The sequence below is a fragment of the Triturus cristatus genome, chromosome 11 (genome assembly GCF_964204655.1).
Source record: "Triturus cristatus chromosome 11, aTriCri1.1, whole genome shotgun sequence".
Classification (NCBI taxonomy): Eukaryota; Metazoa; Chordata; class Amphibia; order Caudata; family Salamandridae; genus Triturus; species Triturus cristatus.
This window is the reverse complement of record NC_140594.1, coordinates 836,143,647-836,170,722: the sequence shown is the minus strand read 5'-3', so window position 1 is coordinate 836,170,722 and position 27,076 is coordinate 836,143,647. Positions and strand designations below refer to the sequence as shown.

General features: G+C 47.1%; 1 protein-coding gene across 2 annotated transcripts in view; it reads left to right on the top strand.

The window, feature by feature from the left end:
• Nucleotides 1-27,076, top strand: part of LOC146785503 (uncharacterized) — a 213,389-nt gene that overhangs the window by 63,210 nt on the left and 123,103 nt on the right. Inside the window, exon 4 of one of the 2 annotated variants that reach the window (XM_085633352.1) lies at nt 25,727-26,786. The exons of the other annotated variant lie outside the window; for it this stretch is intronic. Coding sequence (XP_085489478.1) covers nt 25,727-25,789 — 63 coding nt within the window. The 3' untranslated portion in view covers nt 25,790-26,786. Of the gene's footprint in view, nt 1-25,726; nt 26,787-27,076 lie in introns of those variants that run through there. 2 annotated transcript variants of the gene reach the window in all.

Here is a 27,076-nt window from a genome sequence, read left to right as displayed (position 1 = left end):
ATGTGCTGTATTGTACAACCGACATGCAAAATTGGAAGTTTGAGAATTGAAAACCTTTCTCCAACTTTATGCCAGCTTAGACTTTTTCTTTTTATACAAACCCTTTCCTACCAATGTTAGTTGGTAGCGATTTGGGTCAAAATACATGGGTAGTTGCATGGAAATGCCCATAGATCACCAATGGTATTGATGCAAAGTAGCTCAAAGTAACACAGTGCAACCTTGAGTTATTTCAGGGCTCCTTTCCAGCATAAGAAAGTAAATCCCAAGACAACACTTTACACCGGTGTGCCTCAATGTAATCATGCAAGCCCGCCACGAGGTGTTATTAAATCTGAACCTCAATGCCCGTTGAGTTGTGTCTGGTCTCTGACACTCCTTCGGGATTACACAGTTGCATTCTCCATTTGTAACCATGACTTTAGTCACTGTCCCTCTATCTATAGCTTTTTTTGTCTCATCCGCCCTCACTCTATCCTCATTTTATTTGGAGAAACATTAATTCAAGTCCATCTGAATATTTACAGAAATGCTTTTTGAGTCTTGTGCAGGATGTTGTGGAGGCCGGCGGAAAACTGGCAGACGGTCTTTTCGTCTGCCGGGGTCCCCCCCGCCATCGTAATGTGGCGGGGGGCGGATGGGAGGTGGGCGGTGTATTCTGGCGGGCGCATCCGCTCGCTTTTATAATCGACCCCTAAGATTCACACATTTAATATCTCTGCTACGAATATGAATGAGAATTTGACTTAATTCCAAGACCACCAGTTCCTCATGGAAAAGAGTATGCTCTGCCCAGGTAAGAGCAGTAATTCTATAAAGAATGGGTTTATTATTAAACAGTGAGGTTTAAGTTCATTAAAATTAGTTAAAAATGGTTCGACAAAGCAACCAATGTGGATGCTTTTCTTTTCTTAGCATCTAAATACACTTCATCAAGATTACACATTGAAAGGTTGAATCATCATTATATTCAGCCTTATAGTTCACCAGTAGGGGTACCAATGTTTATGTGAATAAAAACAAGCACTGGCAAAAGGTTTTGCCTACGTAAAATCTGTTTGCTTTGTCAATGTTTTTCAGACATTGTACAGAAGCGCAAGCTGCTGTGCAACATGGCTTAAAGTTAAGATAAAAAAGCCCTATGATGCAGCGAGGATTGACAGCATCATAGCACTTTTTTTTCTTTACCATAGGGTAAAGAAAAAAAGATGTTATGAGGAGGCCCACATAGCACTTTTTCTTTTTTTACAACCAATGGTATGGCTGGCAAGCCACAGGAGGAAGGGGTTGGGGAGGAGGAAGGGAGAAGCAACGCTGGATAGCAGGAGGGGGGAAGCAACAGGAGAGGGGTGCGGGGAGGAGGGTGGGTGCACCAAGAATGGAGCGTGGGACCTCACTTTATCTCCCCCTGTCTAAAAAATTAACATGTCTGTGTGTAATGTAACTGTTGCTCATATAAAGCACTCCAATACCTTTGGGTCGAGTTTGCACCATACAAAAATGCAAAAAAACAAAACATACAAACCAATGCAACATGAGAGACGTGCAAGGGAGGAGAGTGGGAGCAACAACAATGGACAGTGTGGGGTGGTGCAAAGGAGGAGGGATGGACAAGCAACACAAGGGAATGTGGGAGGTGGGTGGTAGGAGAAGCAGCATGAGGAAAGGGCAGGAGACCAACTGCAGACCTGCACTCTTCGAGAGTGCATGTCCACAATTAAAACAAAAGTAACTGCCTGAGCGCTCAGCTAGTGGAAGGATACTGGCGGAAGACCGGAAGCTCTACAAGGTCCTTGCTCCATGGCAGGGACTGACACTGAAAGTGTATGGAGGAATCAGGAAGAAGCAGACTCTGACCAATCAGAAGCAAGAAAATGAGAGTGGTGTGGAAGCCAATCAAAGGTAAGTAATGGGTGGGATCTAGGCCCGTTTTTACTTTTTTTTCTGCATAACAATAGGTTTTGCTTCCTGCGCATGTGCGCTATCTCATGCAAAACCTAAAAACTGAAGTTCTACACCTGGAGATAGATTATAGACGTCTGAACAATAGTTTTTACCAAGACTAGATACTCAGTACTTCTAAGAGACTCCCTTCCTGTACTGTTCCAGTAACAAGAGGTACAAACCCAACGGAATTAAAGGATCTGGGATAACTTTATGCATCTGGTGTGTTTAACCCATATACTTCAGCTGCTGAATGCAGCTGAAATGCACAGGCGAAACACTGTGGGGAACTGGGGGATATGGGAGTGGAATTACCAATTTGCAGACAAATTGATTTGTGTTGGTACCCTTGGATTACATCTCCTAAACCCTTATAATCCCTACTCTAGAATCACTGATGCCTCTGGTATTCCTTATTCTAGGGGTGGTATGAATGAACCCTGATACCAGGGCACTCTTAATGCGGTCCTAAGGAATGAAGTTCTCTGTCGATTACAGCTGGATTGTTATTCAGATTTACAGGATAATTATATTACATGGGAATCTGCAATCCCTGTATAACAAACTTCCAATTTCTTTATAATAGGTGACACACCTAGTGGCCTATTAAAAAGAAATGATGTAGCCGCTCAACTGTACTGACTTCCTACAATTGAGGTCTGACCTCACAATGACTGCTGGCAGAGTCAGCAGTTGAGGAGAATGGCAGGTTAAGTCACAGAGCAAAATTAATCCAACTGTTTAAAGAAGGAAAACAAAATGTTGCTTTCCTTTCTCCAGCTATTTTTGTCTAGCTGTTTTGTGACTAGCAGAAGGCATATATGTATGGCCACGTTTATATTTATTGCACTACTTATAGAAAAGTAAGACATTTTCTGCATGTTTCCAAACATTCCCAGCTGTTGTGCTTTTTATTTTTAAAAACTGCCTTGTATTAAACGGATTCTAATATCTTTTTGCAACAATTAACAGCTGTTTGATGTAATTTTGCACTGGAGATTCTATTTTTATTCTTCATGTTTTCAAACATGCTCTTGCTTCCATATAAAAGAGCTATGCACCAGGGATATAAATGGTTTGTAGGAAAGGTGATGGTTTGAGGGATGTATTAGAAGAAATAAAGTACCTCCTGCTGTACATGATAAGGATTTTCATAGTCACTTCAGAGTTTCCTAACGTTATAAAGATCTGTATGGTCATGGAAATCCTCAGTGACTTGTAAAATCCTTGTGATGTACGGCAGGGAGTACTTTATCCCATATATATTTTGATCTCAACTCATCATGAAGTGAAAGAGTCTCCGTAAAATGCGTTGTGGCCATTTTGAGTGTGAATTTATGCCTTTGGCTTACACAGTTTCGCTGTCGATTTCTCACAATACATGGGCAACTCATTCTAAGACATTGTGAGCATTTTTGTTTTCTTTTACTTAGATGTTAAATTGATTTTTTATTCATATTTTCTATATGAACATCAAGACTATCTGAAAAAGTGTTAAAATGAAAAGAATATAGATGATATGCAAAACTAGGAAAATGTGAGAGCCATATAAAAACAAAAGACATTTTTTTTTGCTATGTGACTCAATAACTATAGCAATGGGTGCATCCAAGTTACAGGCTCTACAGGAGATGCATGATAAGGTGAAAGATATGAAAAGTTTTCTTGTCTTTCACAATTTTACCTGAGATATATTGCTACTTACACAGGTTCTTTCTCAGCACAGAATACATACCACGGTCTATGTATGAAGAGAGAGGAGCTAATCTCTAACACACAAAAAATATCCTCGCTGACTCTGCAGGGAAAAAAACACCAAGTCGAAATCCTAATTTCCCACTACCATTTCTAATGTCACTCTGTACCAGAAAAGGCTACCTTCGACGAGCTCTTCCTCTTGATGTCCTAAGTTATATGTGCTTTAGCGAGCCATCGTCCTACTCTGGTAATTCCATACATCCGATCAGGGCTGTGGCAATCAATTGCGCAGCAGGTACAGTTGCACCGGGGTACAAAGTACCCTCAGTTATACCTGTTATGTGTTTTTTAAAACCTAAACAAACAAGGAAATCAGACCCATTTTCCATGCTTGCATGAGGGCCACTGGACTTCTTGCTCTGCCACCTCAGCTCATCAAATAACTTCCTCTGTCGTTCAGCTGAATTTGGCATTCTTCCATGAACTTTTATTTCATACCAGTACAGTTGCCCTATGACGTCACATGTGGGTAGGCTTGTCTTCTCAAAAAACTCTTCTACCGCCACAAGCACCGTGTGCTGAGTGGAAGTCGACTTTGAGGGCTGAAGACAACTACCTACCTTTGAGGCACCTCTGAAAAATTGAGGTATTCATCGCGGTTTTTAATTAAGGTACTGATCTGATGGTAGTAATTGGGAATAGCGGATGGGGGGGTTGCCGCATATCATTTGAAGTCCTACTGTGCCTCACCATTACACATGAAACACATTCTTTCCAATGCTTTAAAGTAACCATGAGATGAAATGCAGTGCTGTATGATAAGTTAAAGAGACATGCCACAACCTCTGTCATTTTCGTGGGACCCCTGCCTCTCTTTTGGTCTGCATTTGTTATCCAACATCAGAGAAGAGTTCTATGATTTTCACAGTGCGCTGAATTTGTGAATTGATCTATTGCTAGCCCTGCAATAAATTGGCCATAGTTTAACTTCCAGTGACTCTTTCCAGCCTTTTCCTGCATCTATGTATAATTCTGGTGCGTTTCCTGACTTCAGGTGCACACACTGGCATCCAGGCCACCTTGCATGCATTCGAACAGTGTAAGTGTGCTTGCGGCCCACCAGAAACCAGTAAAGTGGCCAATATCACTCCGCCACACCATAAGAGGGATTTTATGCATTGGGCCAGAGTCATGCAACGCTGTATATCTGGAAAGGGCCTAATATCAAACGTGCAAAGCTTAACCATATTATGTGCTTATTTATTAAACTAGTAGGATGTTTTATGGTGACCTACTTCTCTGCTTTCACTTAGCTAAATCTCTAAGGCGCCACCACTTTCCATTGTTTAGCAAGATCAGAGCAGCTATAAAAATGGGCTTAGCGATCATTAGTGCAGCAGGTGCAGTAGCACTGGGACTAGGCAAAGAGAGATTGCATCGCTGATATGGAATACCTTAAGGGGTTTTACTTTCAGTGTTGTGAAATTGATCAATCTTTCTGCCAGTTAAGTTAGGAACAATAATAGAGCTCGAAAACGACCCCTTTCATAGTCGGTTTGTATTTACTGCCAGGTTTGAGACCAGGCAGTGTAATGATGCACGATGACCAAACGGGTCAGGCACTAGGACCGGCCTGGGTGGGGACCAGGGCGGGCGGAAAGGGAGGAGCAGAGGGCAAGGGAGGGCAGTTGGACACCGGCCCTGGTTGAGGAAGGACGTGAATAAAGAAGCTGCACAAAAGATGATCACGTGTCCGTGTCTCATTTGAATCCAGCGACACTACAACTGGCGACGAAGGTGGCAAGAACCTTCACGTGAGCTCGCCCTGCGTCTGGGGCTGGAGCGTAACGACAAAAGTGCACACCGGGAGCCCACCCCGGCGGCAACGCATCCGGAGCTCGCCCCCGCGTGTGGAGGTGTGAGCGTGATAGCGGAAAAAGCCTACCGGGAGCCCACCCCGGCGGCGTCTGGCCCGGAGAAGCTCGCCCTGCGTGTGGGGGCTGGAGCGCGATATTAAAAAGCCTACCGGAAGCCCACCCCGGCGGCATCTGTCCTGGAGAAGCTCGCCCTGCATCTGGGGGCTGGAGCGCGATGCTAAAAAGCCTACCGGGAGCCCACCCCAGTGGCATCTGACCTGGAGAAGCTCGCCCTGCGTCTGGGGCTGGAGCGCGACATCCAAAGAGCCTACCGGGAGCCCACCCCGGCGGCAATAGTGAAAGGAGCACAAGAACGAAGAAAGGAACCTCACCTGGATTGGAAGCGGTACCCAAAAGCAGAGCCCCGGTGAGTGAGTTCAAGCGCTGTTCTTCGCGGTGCCTCCGGTGATTTGAATGACAAAATCTCGTTGCACACGAGATTCTCGCGGCGGCCATTTTAAAGTCAGGCGCGAGATTTGGCCCTATCCCCTGTCAGGGGCCATCGGCGGCCATCTTTAAGTCAGGCGGCCGAGCCAAACAGCAAACAAGCATTGGTAGATGAAGTGAAAAAAAAAAACAAGCCTTGGTGAATACAATAGTAACAACAAACAAGCATTAGTAAATGCAAACAGAAGTAACAAACAAGCATTGACAAAGGAAACAGGAGTACCAAACAAACACTGGCAAATGCAACAGAAGGAACAAACAAGCATTGGCAAAGGCAAGAGAAGTAACAAACAAGCATTGGTAAATGCAACAGAAGTAACAAACAAACACTAGCAAGTGCAACGAAACAAACAAACACTGGCGAATAAAACAAGCGCAACAAACAAGCACTGGTGAGTGCAACGGAGAGCAAACGAAGTGGGTAACAGCAATAACAGCTGAACAATGCCCGACCAAGCGCCCGCAAGTATGTTTGGAGCCTCATTCCTGCGTCGCCCTGAGCCCCTCGTTCTTGAATCGAGTGGGGGCATGGGTCCGCGATGGCAAGAATGGATAGAAGATTTTGAGGATTTCATGAAAGCGTCCAAGGTGACGGACCTTGAAGAACAACTGTTTGCCCTCAAGAACTTGATTGGCAAGGAAGTCGGACGGATCATAAAAGAACTACCGGCTGAGTCCTCTGGTGCCTATGACAAAGTTCGCGAAGCACTAGATCGCAAGTTCCTCCACAAACGGAACGTTGACTACGAGCGGTACACATTCAATCTGGCCGCGCAAGAGAAAGGTGAACAGATGGGGGTGTTCGTCACGCGGCTGAGACGACTGGCGAGATACTGTGATTTTGACAATTTCTCAACTGAAGACGCCCTTCGGCTGAGAGTCATAGAAGGATGCCTCTCTGAACCACTACGACGCAAATTGCTCAAGAAAAGCTACTCGCTGGAAGAGATAGAAGAGATGACGAGAGTAGAAGAACAAGCAGATGAACATGCGAAGAAAATAGAAGCCGGGAAAGGTGAGAGACGGGAGCAAGCATTCAGGATGCAGTCTCGGCCAATGCATGAAAGATCACCACCACAGAGGCGTTCCTCCAGGTCCAAGAGACAACACCACCAGTCAAGCAATGGACACAAAGGCAGACCACACCACAAGGAACGATCAGACAGACACCTCAAATGTTACAGATGCGGCTACGACTTCCCACATGCCGACGCATGCCCAGCACTAGGCCAACAATGCCGGAAGTGTGGTAGAGAGAACCACTTTGAAAGCATGTGCGGGGCGGTACCCAAAGGTGATCAAAAGGGAAGACACCGGCAACATCAGACTTCAAGCAGTCGTCACTATGTCAGAGCAGTCCAGGATAGACGAGACTCATCCACTGGGTCGTCACAATCCAGCTGCCACTCATGCGGGACATATCAATCTCGACGGTCGTCATCAGGAGAATCTCGATCCACATCACCAATTTATCAAGACCGAAAGGAATACATTTATTGTGTAGCTGACCATGATTGGCTGAAAGAATACCAGCGATTGGACATCAGAATGGGGGCTCACCCCACCAAGTTCGTGCTAGACAGTGGGGCTTCACTAAACTACCTGCCCGTCACGGAATACCAACGAATGAAATCACCCCCCAAGCTGGACAACGCACATGTGCGAGTGTACACGTGGATGTCCAAAAAGCCACTAACGTGTCTAGGGAAATTTGCAACCGAACTGTCGTATCAAGATCGCACAATATCAGCATACATTCACGTCATCGAGGGACCTGAGGCCGACTGCCTCCTGAGCCTAGCCACCGCAGAACGACTGAAACTGATTGACATCTTATACCGAGTGGCTGACAAACAAGCTGTCATCCACAAGCCAGGAAAAGCTGCAAACCAGGCCGACTACACGTCCCGGCACCTCATCACATCAAGCAAATCAGAACAATCAATAGCAGACGAATACATCCACTTCGCAGTGGACCAAGCGAGACCTCCAGCTGTTCCACTAGAAGCCATTTGTGAAGCGACGCAAACAGATGCCACCCTGCAAGAGGTGAAACGTCAGATCGAAACAAACAGCTGGAGACACACGCAAAGCAGTGAACAAAGCGACCAAGAAATAGCAACAAAAAGAGACTGGTTTCCAACACTAGACATGGTGGGAGAGACAACACTGAAAGACTACCAGCAATGCCAACTGGTGAGCAGTCCGGATCCTCCTGCACCACTACAAATGTCTCCGCTACCGGAGGGTGGTTGGCAACGCATTGCCACTGACTCCTTTGGGCCAATAAAATCGAACCAACATGTCCTGGTCATCATGGACGAGGACTCCAGATTCCCCATAGCACACCTGTGTTCATCAACGAAAGCATCAGCGACACTACAGGCAGGACCCGGCCCACCTAAAGCCGTGAATGGCCCATTTCATCTCAGATATTTCTGTCTTTCGTTACCCAGCTGGTGCAGTGGCGTAACGACAGTTGAGGTGGCCTCCCTGCCACGTACACGGAGATTTAATCCGGAGGTCTTGCCCCCCCCCCCGAGTATAGTGCTGAGGGGGCCCCCTGCAGCTCGGGGGAAGGGGGGGGCGCACCGCGGGGGCTGCGGGGGCCTGTGTTACGCCCCTGAGCTGGTGGTATGGTGTGATTAATCTTTCTAGCATTAGGGTCCAAGTGCCACTTGCTATGTCACTGTCCATATAGCCTTCTGTGTGGTATTCTCTATCAAAATCTGAGATTCAGCAGAAAATAAAAGTACTATTTTCTTTAAGAAAGTGATAGAATAGGGCAGATACTTCGAAGGCCTGCATAGCAAGATCCTCACAAAGCAGCAGGACATGAGCATGATCTGCAAAGGTGTCACCAGGAAATCAATAACACATCTAATGGTTACAGACCTCATCATTTCAATGTTCGATTTTTAGAACCATTTTTAAAGAACACTAAAAATAGTCGCCTTCATCATTACAATTAATGTTTCAAGGTTCAATTGGCCAGTATTCTCTGCTGCTACAGGCATTTGTTTTACGAGTTTATTAAATGAAAGAACAAAAGTAGTGCATAACGCTCCAGAAATGTAATTTTCAGAAGCAAATTGTCTGCCAAAGGTGTCTCTGTTCTTCTAAATCAAACGTAAGAGACACTTCATTGCAAATATGAATCTTTCATTAAATATGCGCCTGGTTCTCTGTTCTACAGTGTGTGGGTGATGTAATCAAGAGTAAATTTCAACCAAAAATTCAATTATACTCATTTGATTTTAGGATTCTGTTATAGCCACATAATAAGACCACTATTTTTTTTAAATGACAAATCCTCGACATTCATTTACAGCTTCAAAATGACAGCAAGGTTAATTTAGCTTGAAACCTGCCTTGACAATCAAATATACTTGCCTAATAGGGAATACGTTTGCTTATATCTCTGCACTGCCATGTCTTACAAAGCAATTTGGAATAATGAAGCTTTCACATTGTCGACTTTAATATGCATTTATCTTTCAAGGAAACCACAGTTAAGGTAACAGCCTACAAAACCTCTTCTACTTTATACAAAATCCACACCCTTAGTTGCTCATGAATGGTATATATATATTTCCATAAAACTTCTGAAAAGGAGTTCGAGGAAGGCTCCTTTAACATCCAGTCAACAGCTGGGAAACGACCATTACAGTGCAGGTATTACATCGTAATGCCTTTACAACGAATCCATTACAACAAATATACCATTACAATGCATGCTTTTACAACGCATGCCTTTACAACGCACATGACATTACAACTCATGCTATTACAGCGCGATTTTTGCTATTGCAATGCGATTTTAGGGAAGTGGTTTGGGTAAGTTGAGTTCTTGCATTTTTATTTATTTATTGTTTTTATTAATAATTAATTTAATTATTAATGTTTATTTATTTAATTTAATTGATTTACATTTCTCTGAAGTGAAAAAGGGGTGTTGGGTGGGGGAGTGTTTTAATACCTATGTAATATTTGAATACCTGGGTATTACTCAGTTTTAAATTTGATATTAATTTTAGTAATTTTAAAATAATTAAAATTATTTCTTATAAGTGTGTAACACCCACCCTCTGGCACGGGATGCAAGGGAATTAGGGGTTTGGATGGGGGAGTGTATTAATACCCACGTATTAATTTTAATACCTGGGTATTAACCAGTTATGAATTTACTCTTCTTTTTAGCAATTTTAAATTATTTAAAATGAATACTTATGAGGGTGGAACACCCACCCTCTGGCACAGGATGCAAGAAAATTGAGGATTTGGGGGTGGGGGAGTGTATTAATACCCATGCATTAATTTTGATACCTGAATATTAATTTGTTTTATTTAAAAATATTTTTTTAAATTTAAAAATAATTAAAATGAATACTTATGACGGTGTAACAACCACCCTCTAGCACGGAATGCAGGGGATTTAGGGCTTTTGGGTGGGGGAGTGTATTAATAGTAAAGTAATAAAAAACGGGGCACTGTTCCACAGTGAGTGTTGCAAAAAGTCAACCGTCACTAAACAAAAAAAGAAGGAATGGAGAAAGGGGAAGAAGGGTACTAGGTCAAGGACTTTGTGAGAGAGGTGGGGAAAGACACAAATTGTCTCTTGTTGCCCTCACACATCCAGAGGGATGTCATGCTTCATCATCGGGCAGTTGCTCCTCGTCGGGCCGGCGGTGCAATGCCCTACGGGTCCCCCGAAGGGTCTCTTTGGCGGAGATCTTTTTAGAGAACTGCCCATGGGTGCATGTGGGTGTGTGGGTAAAAGTCCTCTGTAAAGGGTGGAGTTGTACGTGCAGTGCATATTAAAACTGCCTAAGGGTTACCAAAAAGAGAGTTTTAATGATGTGGTACCCTTGACAGGATAAAAAACCCGTAGGTTAGGAGTTACCAGCGGATGTGTAATGTGCCCGGGTAACTAGAATAAGGTCGACATGTTTCACGCCTATGTCGTTCTAAGAGATCCCTGGCGTTTCATCAGGACCAGAGGTGAGGGTGGTGTGAAGTGAGTGCACGGAAATATTAGTATAAGAGGGGTAACATTGGCCCTCTCAATTATCAATTATTTGGGGTCGCGGCTATGATTAGAGAGTTTAAAATGCCCTCTTGATCGTCACCTAGAAAGAGAGAGAATAGGGGAGAAAAACAAGGCTCAGGTACATTGTCTAGAGGACTTGTAATGTGGCCTCCTGGTGGTGAGTGGACCAGGAGGCGTATCTCGCTAGGATATTATGAGACATGGCAGGTAGGTTGCAAGCAGATAGACCACCCAAAGAAGTGAGGCCTACGTCACCATCAGATAGGAGCGCGATGGGAAACTGGGGGGTCATTGGATGAGGGCATAGAAAATGCGTGAGTCCGGATGGTGCCCCATCTCACACACCCCCGGCCAATGCCATAACAGTAGGCTGCAATGTAAGTATAGACAATCAAGGTCGTGCGCTTTTCATCAAACCCGCACTCAGTCCGACAATGTTGCTGCGGCTGGAGAAGGAAAATCGGTAAGCGTGTCTCTGCACAGCCCGTATTACATTATAACGACACATGTTATGACAAGACACGTTAAAGCTCACAATGCGTGCTTTCAGGGCTGTGTCCATGCATACCTAAAGGGGGAGCTAACTATGCTCCATGAGCTAGAGGTGTAGGATGCCCGCACCTTCTTGGGCTGCGGAAGCAGAGCGATGGCGAGAGAGAGAAAGGGGAGTAAGAGAAACATGTGCACAACAGACGATTAGTATCGTTTCACAAACAGTATCCATATACACAGACGTACTTTCAATGTGGGTGTCCCAACGCGATCATCGTGTACTCACGGTTTAACTTAGGTGTCGGCACATGCAGCCTGCCCCGTCCAGATGCCAGGTCGTAGGTGGTGGACTGAGGTATACTGGCCATAATTTAAGAGCTCGATGGGAATCACGTTGGAGGTTCACGCTTCCGGTATGCCCTGTCATGCCTTGTCATGCCTTGTCATGCTCTAGTGAGGTGCGCCTGCGTGCGTGTCGCAACGCTGAGGTGCAGTAACGCGCATGCGTGTCGGGTAGCTTACAGGAACTGCGCATGCGCTTTGGAGCACGAAGGGAAGGGACGGAACGAAAAGTTCTCCCGATGTGTACTGTATTGGCGTGTGGAGTCCAACGAGCGGCAGTGGTCCCAATGTTCATTATGTGTGTTAATGTCATGTGGTGAGATCATAAATAGACACATAGCGTGTGGGTCTGGGGTAGAATGTAACAGTGAAGACACCAAGCTAGCATCTAATACCACAACCCTCCTCATCTTTGGTTTAAGTATAGTTGATAATCAATCGGAACTGGAGGATCCTTAACAGCGACACATTAGACATTCAACCACCTCGGTTTGCTTTCAAAAGAACAGAAAATCTACGCAACCAACTGGTGAACACACGCCCATGCACACCGCAGGCGACCAAGGAAACCACTCTGTGGAACCTCCCAGCTGTCACAGGACACTACCCGTGTGGGACATGTGGGGCATGCTCATCCACGCGACACACTAAGTCACTACAACTGGGGAATTTTCTATGGGAACAACGTAAACATACAAATTGTAACACGACCAATTGTATATACCTCATGACATGCCCATGTACCCTGCACTATGTTGGAATGACAACGAGAGCAATAAAGAAGAGGATCAGAGAACATAAGAGCATCGTGAGACGAGCCTGCACAGCTACCAAACTCACTAACCATTTCTTAGAAAAAGGCCACCTGTGTGAGGCCATCCAGTGGACTATCCTAGAGGCCAACCCAGGGTGGAACAGTAAATCCCTTTTTAGATGCGAACAACGGTGGGTCCACCACCTTCGCACTAACACACAGGGCCTGAACGATGAAATTCCTTGCTCAGAGTTGTAATCCCCCCACGACTCCTCCCATGAGTGCCTTTACCATTTTACCATGACATGACTACCACCTGGGCTCTTTTAGCCTGACTATATCAATGAGCCTCTCCACCTTATGACTGATTCATAACATGGCAACCATTGAGCCTAGCTGCCACACTATCAGACTCCACCACATCATTGCGGTGCCTAGGTATTCACAACACTTATATTGTGGATGACCGGCACCAACTGCACTATACTCCCTGCCTTTGTACTCGTACACACATGGGTTCTCTCCCTCTAAGTATCCCGTACTAACACTCATGAGCTACCCATACCTCGGTGGGTGACACAACCTCTTTTTGCCGCCCCCCCAACAAACCCCCCCCCCATTTTTTGAATCCATCAGCTATACTTAAACCAACGATGAGGAGGGTTGGGGTATGAGATGCTAGCTCGGTGTCTTCACTGTATTACATTCTACCCCAGACCCACACGCTATGTGTCTATTTATGATCTCACCACATGACATTAGCACACATAATGAACTTTGGGACCACTGCCCCTCATTGGACTTCACACACCTATACAGTACACATCGGGAGAACTTTTCCTTCCGTCCCTTCCCTTCGCGCTCCAATGCGCATGCGCAGTTCCTGTAAGCTACCCGACACGCATGCGCATTACTGTACCTCAGCATTGCTACACGCATGCAGGCGCACCTCACTAGAGCATGACAAGGCATGACAGGGCATACCGGAAGCAGGAACCTCCTACGTGATTCCCATCGAGCTCTTAAATTATGGCCAGTATATCTCAGTCCACCACCTACGAGCTGGCGTCTGGACGGGGCAGGCTTCATGTGCCGACACCCGAGTTAAACCGTGGGTACACGATGATCGCGTTGGGACACCCACATTGAATGTAAGTCTGTGTATATGGATACTGTTTGTGCAACGATACTGATAGTCTGTTGTTCACACATTTCTCTTTCTCCCCTTTCTCTCTCTCGCCATCGATCTGCTCCCGCAGCCCAAGAAGGTGCGGGCATCCTACGCCTCTAGCTCACGGAGCATAGTTAGCTCCCCCTTTAGGTAAGCATGGACACAGCCCTGAACGCACGCATTGTGAGCTTTAACGTGTCTTGTCATAACGTGTGTTGTTATAATGTAATACGGGCTGTTCAGGGACACGTTTACCGATTTTCCTTCTCCAGCCGCAGCAACATTCTCGGGCTGAGTGTGGGTTTGATGAAAAGCGCACGACCTTGATTGTCTATACTTACATTGCACACTACCACATATACCCGGTGGCAGCCTACTGTTATGGCATCGGCCTGGGGTGTGTGGGATGGGGCACCATCCAGACTCTCGCATTTTCTATGCCCTCGTCCGATGACCCCCCAGTTTCCCATCGCGCTCCTATCTGATGGTGATGTAGGCCTCACTTCTTTGGGTGGTCTATGTGCTTGTTACCTACCCGCCATGTCTCACAATATCCTAGCAAGATACGCCTCCTGGTCCACTCACCACCGGGAGGCCACATTACAAGTTCTCTAGAAAATGTACCCGAGCCTTGTTTTTTCTCTCCCCTATTCTCTCTCTTTCTAGGTCACGATCAAGAGGGCATTTTCAACACTCAAACTTGCTCAAAACACAACGAGTGGACCGCTAATATGGTCGGCATGGAGACTTTCCAGAAATGAAACTTTTGAGTGGATAGGACCGATATTCGTTCTGTCGTGAGGATTACGCTTATCTCATTATATTGGGAGATCAACGCAATTTTTGCTTTCAATATCAGAAAGCTAGAATGAAATGGATATATAGGATTTTGCTTAAACGGATGCAATAAAAGCCCTGACGAAGTTCCGTGGGAACGAAACGCGTTGGCTGTGCCGTATTGTAAAAAGAAAATAAAGATCGTGTCACAAGACCGAAACTACTTAACTTGTGCTATATTGTGCACCGTCCTTATCTCTCAGCATTTTCAACTCTCTAATCATAGCCGTGACCCCAAATAATTTTTGGGTAGCGGTTTTTCCACCCCTTGATAATTGGGCCAATGTTACCCCTCTTATACTAATATTTCCGTGCACTCACTTCACACCACCCTCACCTCTGGTCCTGATGAAACGCCAGGGATCTCTTAGATGACATAGGCGTGCAACATGTCGACCTTATTATAGTTACCCGGGCACATTACGCATCCGCTGGTAACTCCTAACCTACGGGTTTTTTATACTGCCAAGGGTACCACGTCATTAAAACTCTTTTTGGTAACCCTTAGGCAGTTTTAACACGCACTGCACGCACAACTCCACTCTTCACAGAGGACTTTTACTCACACACCCACATGCACCCATCGGCAGTTCTCTAAAAGATCTCCGCCAAAGAGACTCTTCGGGGGACCCGTAGGGCATTGCACCGCCGGCCCGACGAGGAGCAACTGCCCGATGATGAAGCATGACATCCCTCAGGATGTGTGAGGGCAACAAGAGACAATTTGTGTCTTTCCCCACCTCTCTCACAAAGTCCTTGACCTAGTACCCTTCTTCCCCTTTCTCCATTCCTTCTTTTTTCGTTTACTGACGGTTGACTTTTTGCAACACTCACTGTGGAACAGTGCCCTGTTTTTGATTACTTCAAATACCTTATTGGAGCATGGGCACTGGACCATTAACTAACTCCTGCCCCCCCCTCTCTTATTTGACTCGGGAGTGTATTAATACTCAGGTATTAATTTTAATACCTGGTTTTTAATTTAATGATATTAATAATATTAATTTGATAATGTTTCAAATAATTACAATCAGTAGTTATCAGGGTTTAGCACTTATAATGTGGAATAGGATGTTGGAGAAATAGGGCCTTTGTGTAGGGGAGTGAACTATTTTTAAAACTTTATATATTAATTTAAGTACATATAAAATAAATAAATAAAACATATACAATTAGGTAAACATGTATATATGTACACTCATGCAAATTTATAAATATATAGTAAATATTATAATAATTAGACATTTATTTTCATTTTTAATTGATTGAAATCATTAAATAGGACACAACATTAGGGTGCCGATTCCAATCCGTTAAAAATGATTTGCGTACGACCCGTATCCGTATTTGTTTATGTACGAGTCGAAGAAACACCGTACAAACGGGCAAGTGCGATTCGTCCGTGAAAAATATCTTCAAATAGCGCCGGGAAAAGTCTACGAGAGTGCGTCGGAAAGTGTTCACGTCCGAATATCGTCGGGAAAAGTGTACGAGAGTGATCTGGACATTGTTACATGCAAATCGTAAAACACAAGTCTGAGCGCGCAGGTACGATCCCGACCGTCCGTCCGAATACACAATCGCACGTAAAAAGTCCCGTACGGAGCCAACGCAGTAGCACACATGTACACGGGTAAACTCATGCCCGTGTACGAGGCGTACAGCCCCCCCACCCCCAAATATGTCAGCACCATACACCACCCTGTCCGCACTGTACCCCAGTCCCGCAATAGTACGCACCGTACCCCCATGTACGCGCCGTATCCCCCCATGTACGCGCCTTACCCCCCGTCCGCACTGTACCCCAGCCCGCACCTGTATGCGCCATAGCCCCCATGTATGTGCCATACCCCCCTGTAGGTGCATCACCCCCGCATGTACATGCCGTACCTCCGCATGTACGCGCCGTACCCCAGGGCTGCACGTGTACGCACCGTACCCCCACCGCATGTACGCGCCTTACCCCCCCATGTACGCGCCGTACCTCCGCATGTACGCGCCATACCCCAGGGCTGCACCTGTATGCACCGTACCCCCACCGCATGTACGCGCCCTCCCCCATGTACGCGCCCCCTCCCACCATGTACGCACCGTCCCCCCATGTACTTGCCGTACCTCTGCATATACGTGCCGTTCCCCAGGGCCGCACGTGTATGCACCGAACCCCCACCGCATGTACGCGCCGCACTCCAACACCGTACCCCAGCACCCTCACCCAGCATCGCATATGTACGGATCGTACCTACGCGAAAATGACTCTTACAGAACCAGGACACTGTAAAACAGCACAAGGAGGGTCAATTCGACTCGCACAACACCACCAAACACGTGGACATGACAAAATACATTTGAATGACTGACCTGGCACATCCAAACAGGCAAACAGAGGCCTCAAATCACAACCACCACTTATAACACACCCACCAAAATTCAAACACAGCCACACCCAAAAATGGACCAATAAAAAGGGCCCACACACACAACCCATGAGCCTTTGCAACAGACCCACTGCTGCCAGACCCCACAGAGAAACAACTCCACATAGAAACTACTCCATATCACTCATACCTCCACTACACCTCCACTCACACACCTTCACACAACCTCCTCCACAAACATCCCCCTCTTCACATTCACACACACACCGTCACATTCACACACACACACCCACAACCATCCACATCCACACCCACACCCCACACCATGCCCACAGACAAGAATCCAAAGTTCACAACGGCGGAGCTGGACCTCCTTGTCAACGAAGTCATCAGAGTTGAGCCACAGCTGTTTGGAACATTGGTCAGACAGACCAGCATAGCTGAAAAATCTGCCATGTGGCAGAGGATTGTAGATAAGGTGAATGCTGTTGCGCCCATCTGAAGGACCAGGCATGAATGCCAAGCCAGGTGGTACGATCTGCGCAGGGCGGTCAAGAGGAAAATGAACGAAGAGTATGCCCAGAGTAACATCACTGGAGGTGGGCCGCCCCGCAGACCCGTACACTACCATCCCTGGGAGGAGAAGGTGATGGCCCTGCTACCGTCGGTGGGAGTACACGGAGTGGAAGGAGACGCAGAGCCTGGTGAGTACACAAACAACTTACGTAACATGGGGGCAATGGGGTCCGCACCACATATACACCAAATGCACGCAACTTCCCCCAAGCACTCACCGCACACAACCACACTCAAAAACCACGCTCATGCCACTAACGTCTCCATGCACCCTTCAGAAATCAAGGCAAGGCCATGTCCAAGCCTAAAACAACCACAAACACAAGACTGGATGTGCGGGAGGCTGGGAGGGTGGGCCCCATACAACACATTGTGAAAAAGAGACGCAGACACCAATGCCCTCAGCCCATATGGCATAGGTACATACCCATGCACAATGCACAGGGACTGGCAAAGTACTGACAAGGTAGCTGACACTTGGCCCTGCTGTATGCAGCACAAGGCCCTCCTGGGACCACTGTACACTCAAACACCAACTCCACAGGCACAGGTATCTAGCACAGGAACTCACACTCACTGTCATGCCAGCATGCACCATGAGGGGACACACACATCACCTGAGAGACCCAATGACAACTCACACAACAGCACGCCCGGTCACAACCCCCACCCCCCTAACACAAGCACACACCCCCGGGGCAGGCAACGGATTTACACACTCCCACAATGGACATGTGACACAACAAGACCAATCCAGAGCCAAATAAGCATCAGAGCAAACAATCTACAGGTCAAACACTCAGGAGAACATCTCAATCTGTCCCCCGCAACATACCCATCCCCAAGTGGACATTAAGAGGAATGCATTTGGAACAAGGCTGCGAGCAGCGGGGACTCCATTGTTCAGGAGTCCCAGCGAGCCCAACTAGCTTCACCTGGGCTGCTCTCCCTGGTCGCCACGCCCCCTCGCCCACGGAAGTAAAAGTGGACTATCTACCCTCCATTAGCGGGACACTAACTGCTCCTGGGATTGACGCCGGAATGCCCTTTGTCTTCTTTCAGCGTTCCTTCGACCAGCAACTCGCCGGAACCGCTGCGCGGGTCCCGCAGCGCGGCAGATCGTCGCGGGAGTTACAGAAGGGGCTGACTGTCACCTGGGGTGAGTGCATTTGGAACAGGGCTGCAAGCAGCGGGGACTCCATTGTCCAGGAGTCCCAGCGAGCCCAACTAGCTTCACCTGGGCTGCTCTCCCTGGTCGCCACGCCCCCTCGCCCACGGAAGTAAAAGTGGACTATCTACCCTCCATTAGCGGGACACCAACTGCTCCTGGGATTGACGCCGGACTGCCCTTTGTCTTCTTTCAGCGTTCCTTCGACCAGCAACTCGCCTGACCCGCTGCGCAGGTCCCGCAGCGCGGCAGATCGTCGCGGGAGTTACAGAAGGGGCTGACTGTTACCTGAGGTGAGTGCATTTGGAACAGGGCTGCGAGCAGCGGGGACTCCATTGTCCAGGAGTCCCAGCGAGCCCAACTAGCTTCACCTGGGCTGCTCTCCCTGGTCACCACGCCCCCTCGCCTACGGAAGTAAAAGTGGACTATCTACCCTCCATTAGCGGGACACTAACTGCTCCTGGGATTGACGCCGGACTGCCCTTTGTCTTCTTTCAGCGTTCCTTTGACCAGCAACTCGCCGGACCCGCTGCGCGGGTCCCGCAGCGCAGCAGATCATCGCGGGAGTTACAGGAGGGGCTGACTGTTACCTGGGGTGAGTGCATTTGGAACAGGGCTGCGAGCAGCGGGGACTCCATTGTCCAGGAGTCCCAGCGAGCCCAACTAGCTTCACCTGGGCTGCTCTCCCTGGTCGCCATGCCCCCTCGCCCACGGAAGTAAAAGTGGACTATCTACCCTCCATTAGCGGGACACTAACTGCTCCTGGGATTGACGCCGGACTGCCCTTTGTCTTCGTTCAGCGTTCCTTTGACCAGCAACTCGCCGGACCCGCTGCGCGGGTCCCGCAGCGCGGCAGATCGTCACGGGAGTTACAGAAGGGGCTGACTGTCACCTGGGGTGAGTGCATTTGGAACAGGGCTGCGAGCAGCGGGGACTCCATTGTCCAGGAGTCCCAGCGAGCCCAACTAGCTTCACCTGGGCTGCTCTCCCTGGTCGCCACGCCCCCTCGCCCACGTAAGTAAAAGTGGATTATCTACCCTCCATTAGCGGGACACTAACTGCTCCTGGGATTGACGCCGGACTGCCCTTTGTCTTCTTTCAGCGTTCCTTCGACCAGCAACTCGCCGGACCCGTTGTGCGGGTCCCGCAGCGCGGCAGATCGTCGCGGGAGTTACAGAAGGGGCTGACTGTCACCTGGGGTGAGTGCATTTGGAACAGGGCTGCGAGGAGCGGGGACTCCATTGTCCAGGAGTCCCAGCGAGCCCAACTAGCTTCACCTGGGCTGCTCTCCCTGGTCGCCACGCCCCCTCGCCCAAGCATCTCCCTACTTCAGGAATACAGTTCCACGCTGCGCGGGAGCGCCCGGGGCGAAGCCTGGGCAAAGGGCAGGCCGTTTGAGGCCGTTCGAGGTCGGATGAGACCGGACCGGGCCATCTCCCTAACTTTTATTGTTCCGGATTGTTAGCCTAAAATTACACGTACTGTTCCCATAGACTCAGTATTATTGACGATCAGTTTACATAAGACGTTACCTCCCTGTAATAGTTTAGTTTATAGGAATTATGGTTGTAACTAGAGGAAACAAAACCAAAGTGTTGGGGGGTGGGGGTAAGCTTTTAGGCCCTATGGACGACTTTATTATCAAGGCAAATACATTTATAGATCAAAGTATTAGCTTGATAGAAGGTAGGGTGTCTTTGGATTTAGCGCTGGCTAAAAGATCCTCCATAGGTAACTTAAGGGACGCAAGAACCCCGAAAATATCTAATCATTCCGGCCGCAGGACGCTCTGTGAAGGAACAACGTGGACTTATCGGCTTCCCAGCGTTCAGATTTTCAGATAAGTTCAGACCTAGAAAGGTCACCAGAGATGATACCCCAAATGACACCGGATGAAATAAGGCAAACAAGAGGGAGGAGGGAGGGTGCCATAAGGAAACGAAAGAACGATTTGAAAAATCCACTTCCCCACGAGAGTAGTGACATGCTTAGTAGGAAAGAGAAAGTACCCCCTAGAGCAGAACAGATAGTAGATTCTGTGACTACAAACCAGTCCACGCATGATATTCCAGACCCTATTAGTGTGGAACTCTCTACCTATTCACCATTTAGCAAGGTATTAACGGATAACAATAACTCACAATTGTTACATAATATCGCAGATCTTTTGAAATCTTTCATTGCTCCCGTTGAAGTAAGACTAACACAGATAGAGTTCCAGCTATCGAATATCGTAAATCTTACAAAATCCAAGCAAGTGCAGGGGGACCAAAAAAGGGGGGGAACCAAGCAGCCCCCTCTTAAGCCATCAGTCACACAAAAGAAAGTATCTGTTCCTATACCTTAAGAAATAACATCTAAACCACCACCTCCTGAAATATTAAATATCAATAGAGGAGTGGAATCTCCCACGAATGCTACTGTAATCCTATCTCAGGGAAATGCCCCGACAGTAAAAACACCGGCCCCTAAAACATCGGCACCAAAAAAATTGGCACCTAAAAAATCGGCGCCTAAATCTCCTTCTTCTAAAAGACCTGCCTCAAAAACTTCGGCGCCAGTATCTAATAGAGGTGACACTAGGGGACCTTCTGAAGCTAGATTTGCTGTCGATATGCCACCGGAAGCAAGTCCCTTTGTAGTTGTAATGACAGGCGTGCCTGAGTTAGAGGACTATAACACAGAACCTACGTGGTCATTGAAAAACAAGGCCCTATACTGGCTAAATATCAATCGCCCTATCCCAGCAACCTGGACATGTAGGATTCTGATGGTACGTAGGACCCCCTGGGTGGGAAACAGTAGGAAAACAATACCGGGAGACTGCATTCTGATTACATTTGAAGATCCTCGCATGGTAGACTACATTTGCTCCTGGGAGTTCCCGAATGTAAATGGAGACATAGGAACTAAGCGACTTTCCTTTTTTTATCCTTCAAGGTACCGTAATGGCACTTCCAATGATTACGATAGCCCCTGGGAAGTAGCTGCTCTACGTCATAGCGAATATGGCAACCCAAGGCAAATAGTGGGCCCTCGATATCATGAGGATGATAGTTCCTGGCATACAGTGGGGTTACGTCACTGGGGAGGAGGACGAGATAATTGGGGTCCCCACACTCAGAGGAAGGCCTTTAGAGAGCTGCCCAATAGGGACCCCTGGTCCAGTATCCTGACGACGAATAGGTTTAGTGCCCTTGAATTGGTCGATTGACCACTAATGGCGACTGAACCTATTAACCCCAAGACACCCCATTTAACGCCCAAAGCAAAAACAATTTGTCTAGTAAATGAAGCTCCAGTGATCACCACAGAACTGCAGTCCTTACCTATCCTCTTTTGGAATGTTGCGGGTCTCCGTCCCAAAATTGAGGATGGGACTGCAGTGAATTTCTTGGAGTCGGGTAAAATTATCTGCCTCCAGGAGACATGGTCCATGACGGAGCTACATCTCCAGGGCTATAAAACATACTTTACTTCAGCTCTGGGTAGTGGTGTAGGCAGACCCAAGGGGGGACTGATTACCTATATTGCAAATACAGTAAACCACCTAAAAGTATCTGTAGTTGTTTCTAATCCAAATTTTCAATTATTTTCCCTTGCTTTAAAAAAAAAAGAGTCCATTCTGTTGCTTAATCTCTACAATAATCTGGAGGAGGATCAATTCCTGACCCTTCTCTCTAACATCAAGGAGAAACTAATCCATAAGCTAAAGGCAGGAAAAGGGGTTGTTCACCTTCTATGGGGAGGTGATTTGAATCTGCACCCATGCCCACATGTTGGAAAAAATCAATGTGGGATAGTGGATGAACTTGACGCTGCACTTATGCACTTTATCCATACCAAGGTGGGGATTGCTATGAATAATAGCTTATTAGACTTGGAACTCACAATAGCTAATGAGCCAAGTCCAGGCTCAAACTTCCTGCAACCAACATATGTGGGTAGGGGATACAAAACAACAGTTGATTACATCTTCCTGTCATCGGGATTGTTGCCCCGAGCTAGGTCCTTTGAGGTCCTGACTAATACTTTAAGCGATCATTCTGCCTTGAGGATGGAGCTTCATGTAACTAATTCTCAACCCCTAACCGTAGTTATAGCGAAAATTCTTGCCCAGAATAATTTCGAGGTAGGTAGGCAAAATGGATACACACTAAAGTGGGGGAAGATAAATCCAGCAGACATTACCGAAAAACTGGTAATAGAGGCATATTCAAACATAACTAAATGCCTGGATCTATTAGAATCGGATGAAGAAGTCCTAAATAATTTTACCCAGATATTGGAGAAAATTAAGGGACTTCTTACAGTAAATACAAAGAGAGCGAATTCAACTACTAAAGGGTGGTTGAATCATAGCTGCACCACGGCCCTAACTAAGTTAAAGGTGGCTCTGAGTAAAACAGTCAGAGACTCAGAGCAGATTCAACTTCTTAGACAGCAATACGGTAGGGCACTTAAAGAAAGAATAAAAGAACTAAAACAGAAATTATGGGACGATTTACACACTAGTGCGGTCTCTAAAAATAGTGTGGCTTTTTGGCGAACTGTTAAATCCCCCTACCTAATAGATGATAATAGTCCCAAGATAGAAGTGGCCATAGAAGAAGATATTTGGGTGTCCCACTTTTCTAAAATCTTCAAAAACACAGCAACACCAGTAGGGACAGAAATTTCACATCCAATAGTTGAATACCCAATATCTCTGCACTTTGATATCTCCGAGGTTTTGGTGGCCCTGGAATTAAGTAAAAACGGGAAAGCCCCAGGCCCAGATGGGGTCCCAGTGGATCTTTTTAAATACAATCTGGATCTCTGGGCCCCCATTCTTACTAGAGTGTGCACTGCAGCCACAAAAATGGGTCTGCTAAAATCTTGGACCAAATCTATCATGGTTCCAATCTTTAAAAAGGGGGATCGTCAGGACGTCAAATGCTACCGCCCTATCTCACTGCTGGACTCCCTGGGCAAGGTCGTTGGCAGGGTCGTGCTTGAAAGACTCCGGCAGTGGGCTGAGGAGGGAGACATCATTTCCGATCTCCAATTTGGATTTCGGGAGGGGTTTGGAATGGTGGAGCAGGCCCTCAATCTTAGTTTGATAGTGGGTAAATATATCCAAGCAAAGAAGGACACGGTCTATATGGTCTATGTAGACCTGTCCGCTGCTTTTGATTGCGTCTCACACGCAAAACTTTGGATGGTTCTGACACAAATGGGTGTGGACCCCCCACTTTTAGATTTTTTGAGAGAGCTCTATTCTAAAGCATCAGCATGGGTGCGTTTTGGTATGAAGGGGGAGTTGACAGCGTCTTTTGGAGTAGAGCGTGGAGTCAGGCAGGGATGCGTCCTGGCCCCCTTCCTCTTTTATTTGTATACAAACGGCTTGGAGGAAGAGATGTTGAGGGGGGCCCAGGATCTCCCACGGGTAAAATAGCGCCTGATTCCCGCTCTGCTCTATGCAGATGATGCGGTCATCTTGGCACGCACGCCCCGTGAATTACAGAAGTCCCTGAATAGGTACGTTGATTTTATGGGTGGACTGGACTTACATGTGAATGTTAAAAAAACATTTGTCATGGTAGCAGGCCCTGGGAAAAATCGAGTAAAGAATATCTACCTTAAAGACCAAAAACTTGAGGTAACTGCCCAGTATCCTACCTGGGTATTATGATGGACGAAAGGCTAAATTGGAGGCCAGCAGTAGAGGCCAGGTGCCATCTTTTTAAAAGAGCCATAATGTCCCTGATGAGCTTTTCCCAGAGACTAGGGAGAAGGGCCCCACTGGAGCTATTAAAAATCTATACCGCCAAGTGTCAGGCGATTGCGCTGTATGGGGCGGGAGTCTGGGGACATGTAGACATTAGTGCCCTTCAGGTGGCAGAAAACACCTTCCTCAGATTCCTTTTAATAGCACCGACTAGTACATCTATCTACGCTTCCCACTTGGAACTTGGAATCCCCTACCTGGTGGATTTGATAAGGATCCAACCATTATTGCTTTGGAGGCGCATCTGGACCTCTGATAAAAATGCCCTAACCCAGGCAATCGTGGTGGACTCAATGAATCTTGATCAATCTTTAAACATAAAATGGCTTCGGTATGTTAGAAATTTCTTTAAGGATCTTGGTCTGGAGAAATATTACCTTGAACCCAGAGAAATTATTGACATATCAAAGAGAGCGCTGAAACAACTGGCTCTGAGTCATTTAGAGTCCCTGAGGTTGACCTCTGAGTCGACAAAACCCTCGGTCCTTCATGCCAACATGATTCTGTCCACTAATTCTATCCAGCCCTATTTAACATTACAGATTAGTATGTACGATAGAATGTTACTGACAAGATTCAGACTAGACTTTTTTTATAGACTAGTAGCTTTTCCTGAGAGAAATAGGTGGGATTTAGTTCTCACTACTTGTCCCTGTGATGAGGAATCAGCACAGTCTAATTTGCATACAATTTTGTTTTGTAAATTCCATCATCCACATCGGAAAATTTGGCTTCTACCCTTACTAAGGCGATGGGGACTTAGACAATGTCGCCCTGCAATGCTACGTCTCCAACTCTTAGAATCTGAACTGGTTTGTTATTATGTACTTAACTTTTTGAAAAGCATTCTGAAGCATAGGAAAAATTTGTAAAATTTACGTTGGATCTAGTCTCAAATGATGCAATGAAATTATATGATTCCTTATTTTTAATATATATGATTTTGTGTTTGTACGATTTTTATTTTTGTAAGATGATTTTTGTTTTTATATGAATTTGCATGATCAAAATGTTCCTTTTATGGTTTTCCAATGTGTAAAGCCGAATAAAGAAGATTTATTATTATTATTAAGAGGAATGCTAGGCACATCCAACTACCTGGAGGAACTGTATCAACTTGAATATGTATGAAACATAGATGTCGCATGAAACACCATTAACATTGTCTCTCTCTCACACACAGGGCAACGTCGACGATCTCCCCCAACACTGGGGGGGAAGATTCACAGTCCCAGGCTCCACGTGAAGATGATCCCACCGGCAGCTACGACTCTCACCATTCCGTGGATGACCCCGACCAACCTGGACCCTCTGGTGCCCAAGCCCCTGCAGCACCTGCGTCAGGTACATCTGTGCCAACCACCACCCCCATTCCTGCCACATCCCAGGACACACCCAGGAGCCCTGCTCACACTGAACAACAGAGCCAGTCTGACCAGGAGGGACAAGGTTATCCGGGCACCCAGGAGGAGGCAGGCAACCCTGCAAATGCCATCCCTCAGGGGTCCCGTAGACCCGATGTGCCCACAAGGGCAGGCCAGGCTCAAGTGGGCAGGGGTGGTGGGAGTGGAGGCAGGCAGAGGCGCGAACCTGACCAGCCAGCTCAGGACCCCGGTATGTCACACATACGCAACATCCTGGACTCATACCGGCGTGACACCAGAGGCATCAACCAGGTCGTGTCAAGACTCTCCGAGATGCAGGGGACCCTCGATACATTAAAAACCTGCAGGTCGAGCATCATGCCAGTCATCAACAACACCAAGGACGGATGGAGGCAAGACTGGCTGAGCTCCTTGCGGTGCACAGGGACGTGAGCCAATCACTCCGTCAGATCGCCCAAAGCCTGGCAAACCCTCCCTGTGCCACCAGGCATAGACCAGCACCAGACACAGGGAGGGAGGAGGAGGAGGATTCATCTGACGGAGCGTCCCCAGCATCGTCAAGGCCTGCATCTGAGGGTCCCCGGAGGAAGGTGGGTCATCCACGGAAAAGACCGTGAGAGTCAGCGGACCATCCCCATCTCCCAGGTCACCTGGCCTGGCACCTGGCTCTCTGGCGCAACAGCAGCACCTCATCCAATGACATTCTCTGCCACATAGACTTGCTGGTCACAGTCCGACCAATGACGACCAACACTGTGGTCTGGACTCTGATGACTTCCAATGCCAAGGAAACCATCTCCCCCTGTGAACTTTGGATTCTATTCCCGCGGTACAGCACCCAATTGCATCTACCAAACCACTTACCCCACCGTAAATAAATATTTCACTTTGGACATGAGACGTTCTTGTCATTTTGCATCATTCAATGACATATGTGTGTGGAAATGTCAAACTATGGCTGAGTGTTGAACCAACTCCAGCCATCCATACCCTGGGATCAGAGTCTGGTACAGGACACACATGGGTCACAAGGTATCATTCAATGTAGGCATGGAGCACAACACTCACCTGTGATGGCCTCTGGCTGCTGAGGGGGGGCCTTGCTAAACTGTGCGGAGAGACCTATTTGGGAGATCATCATCAAGGCG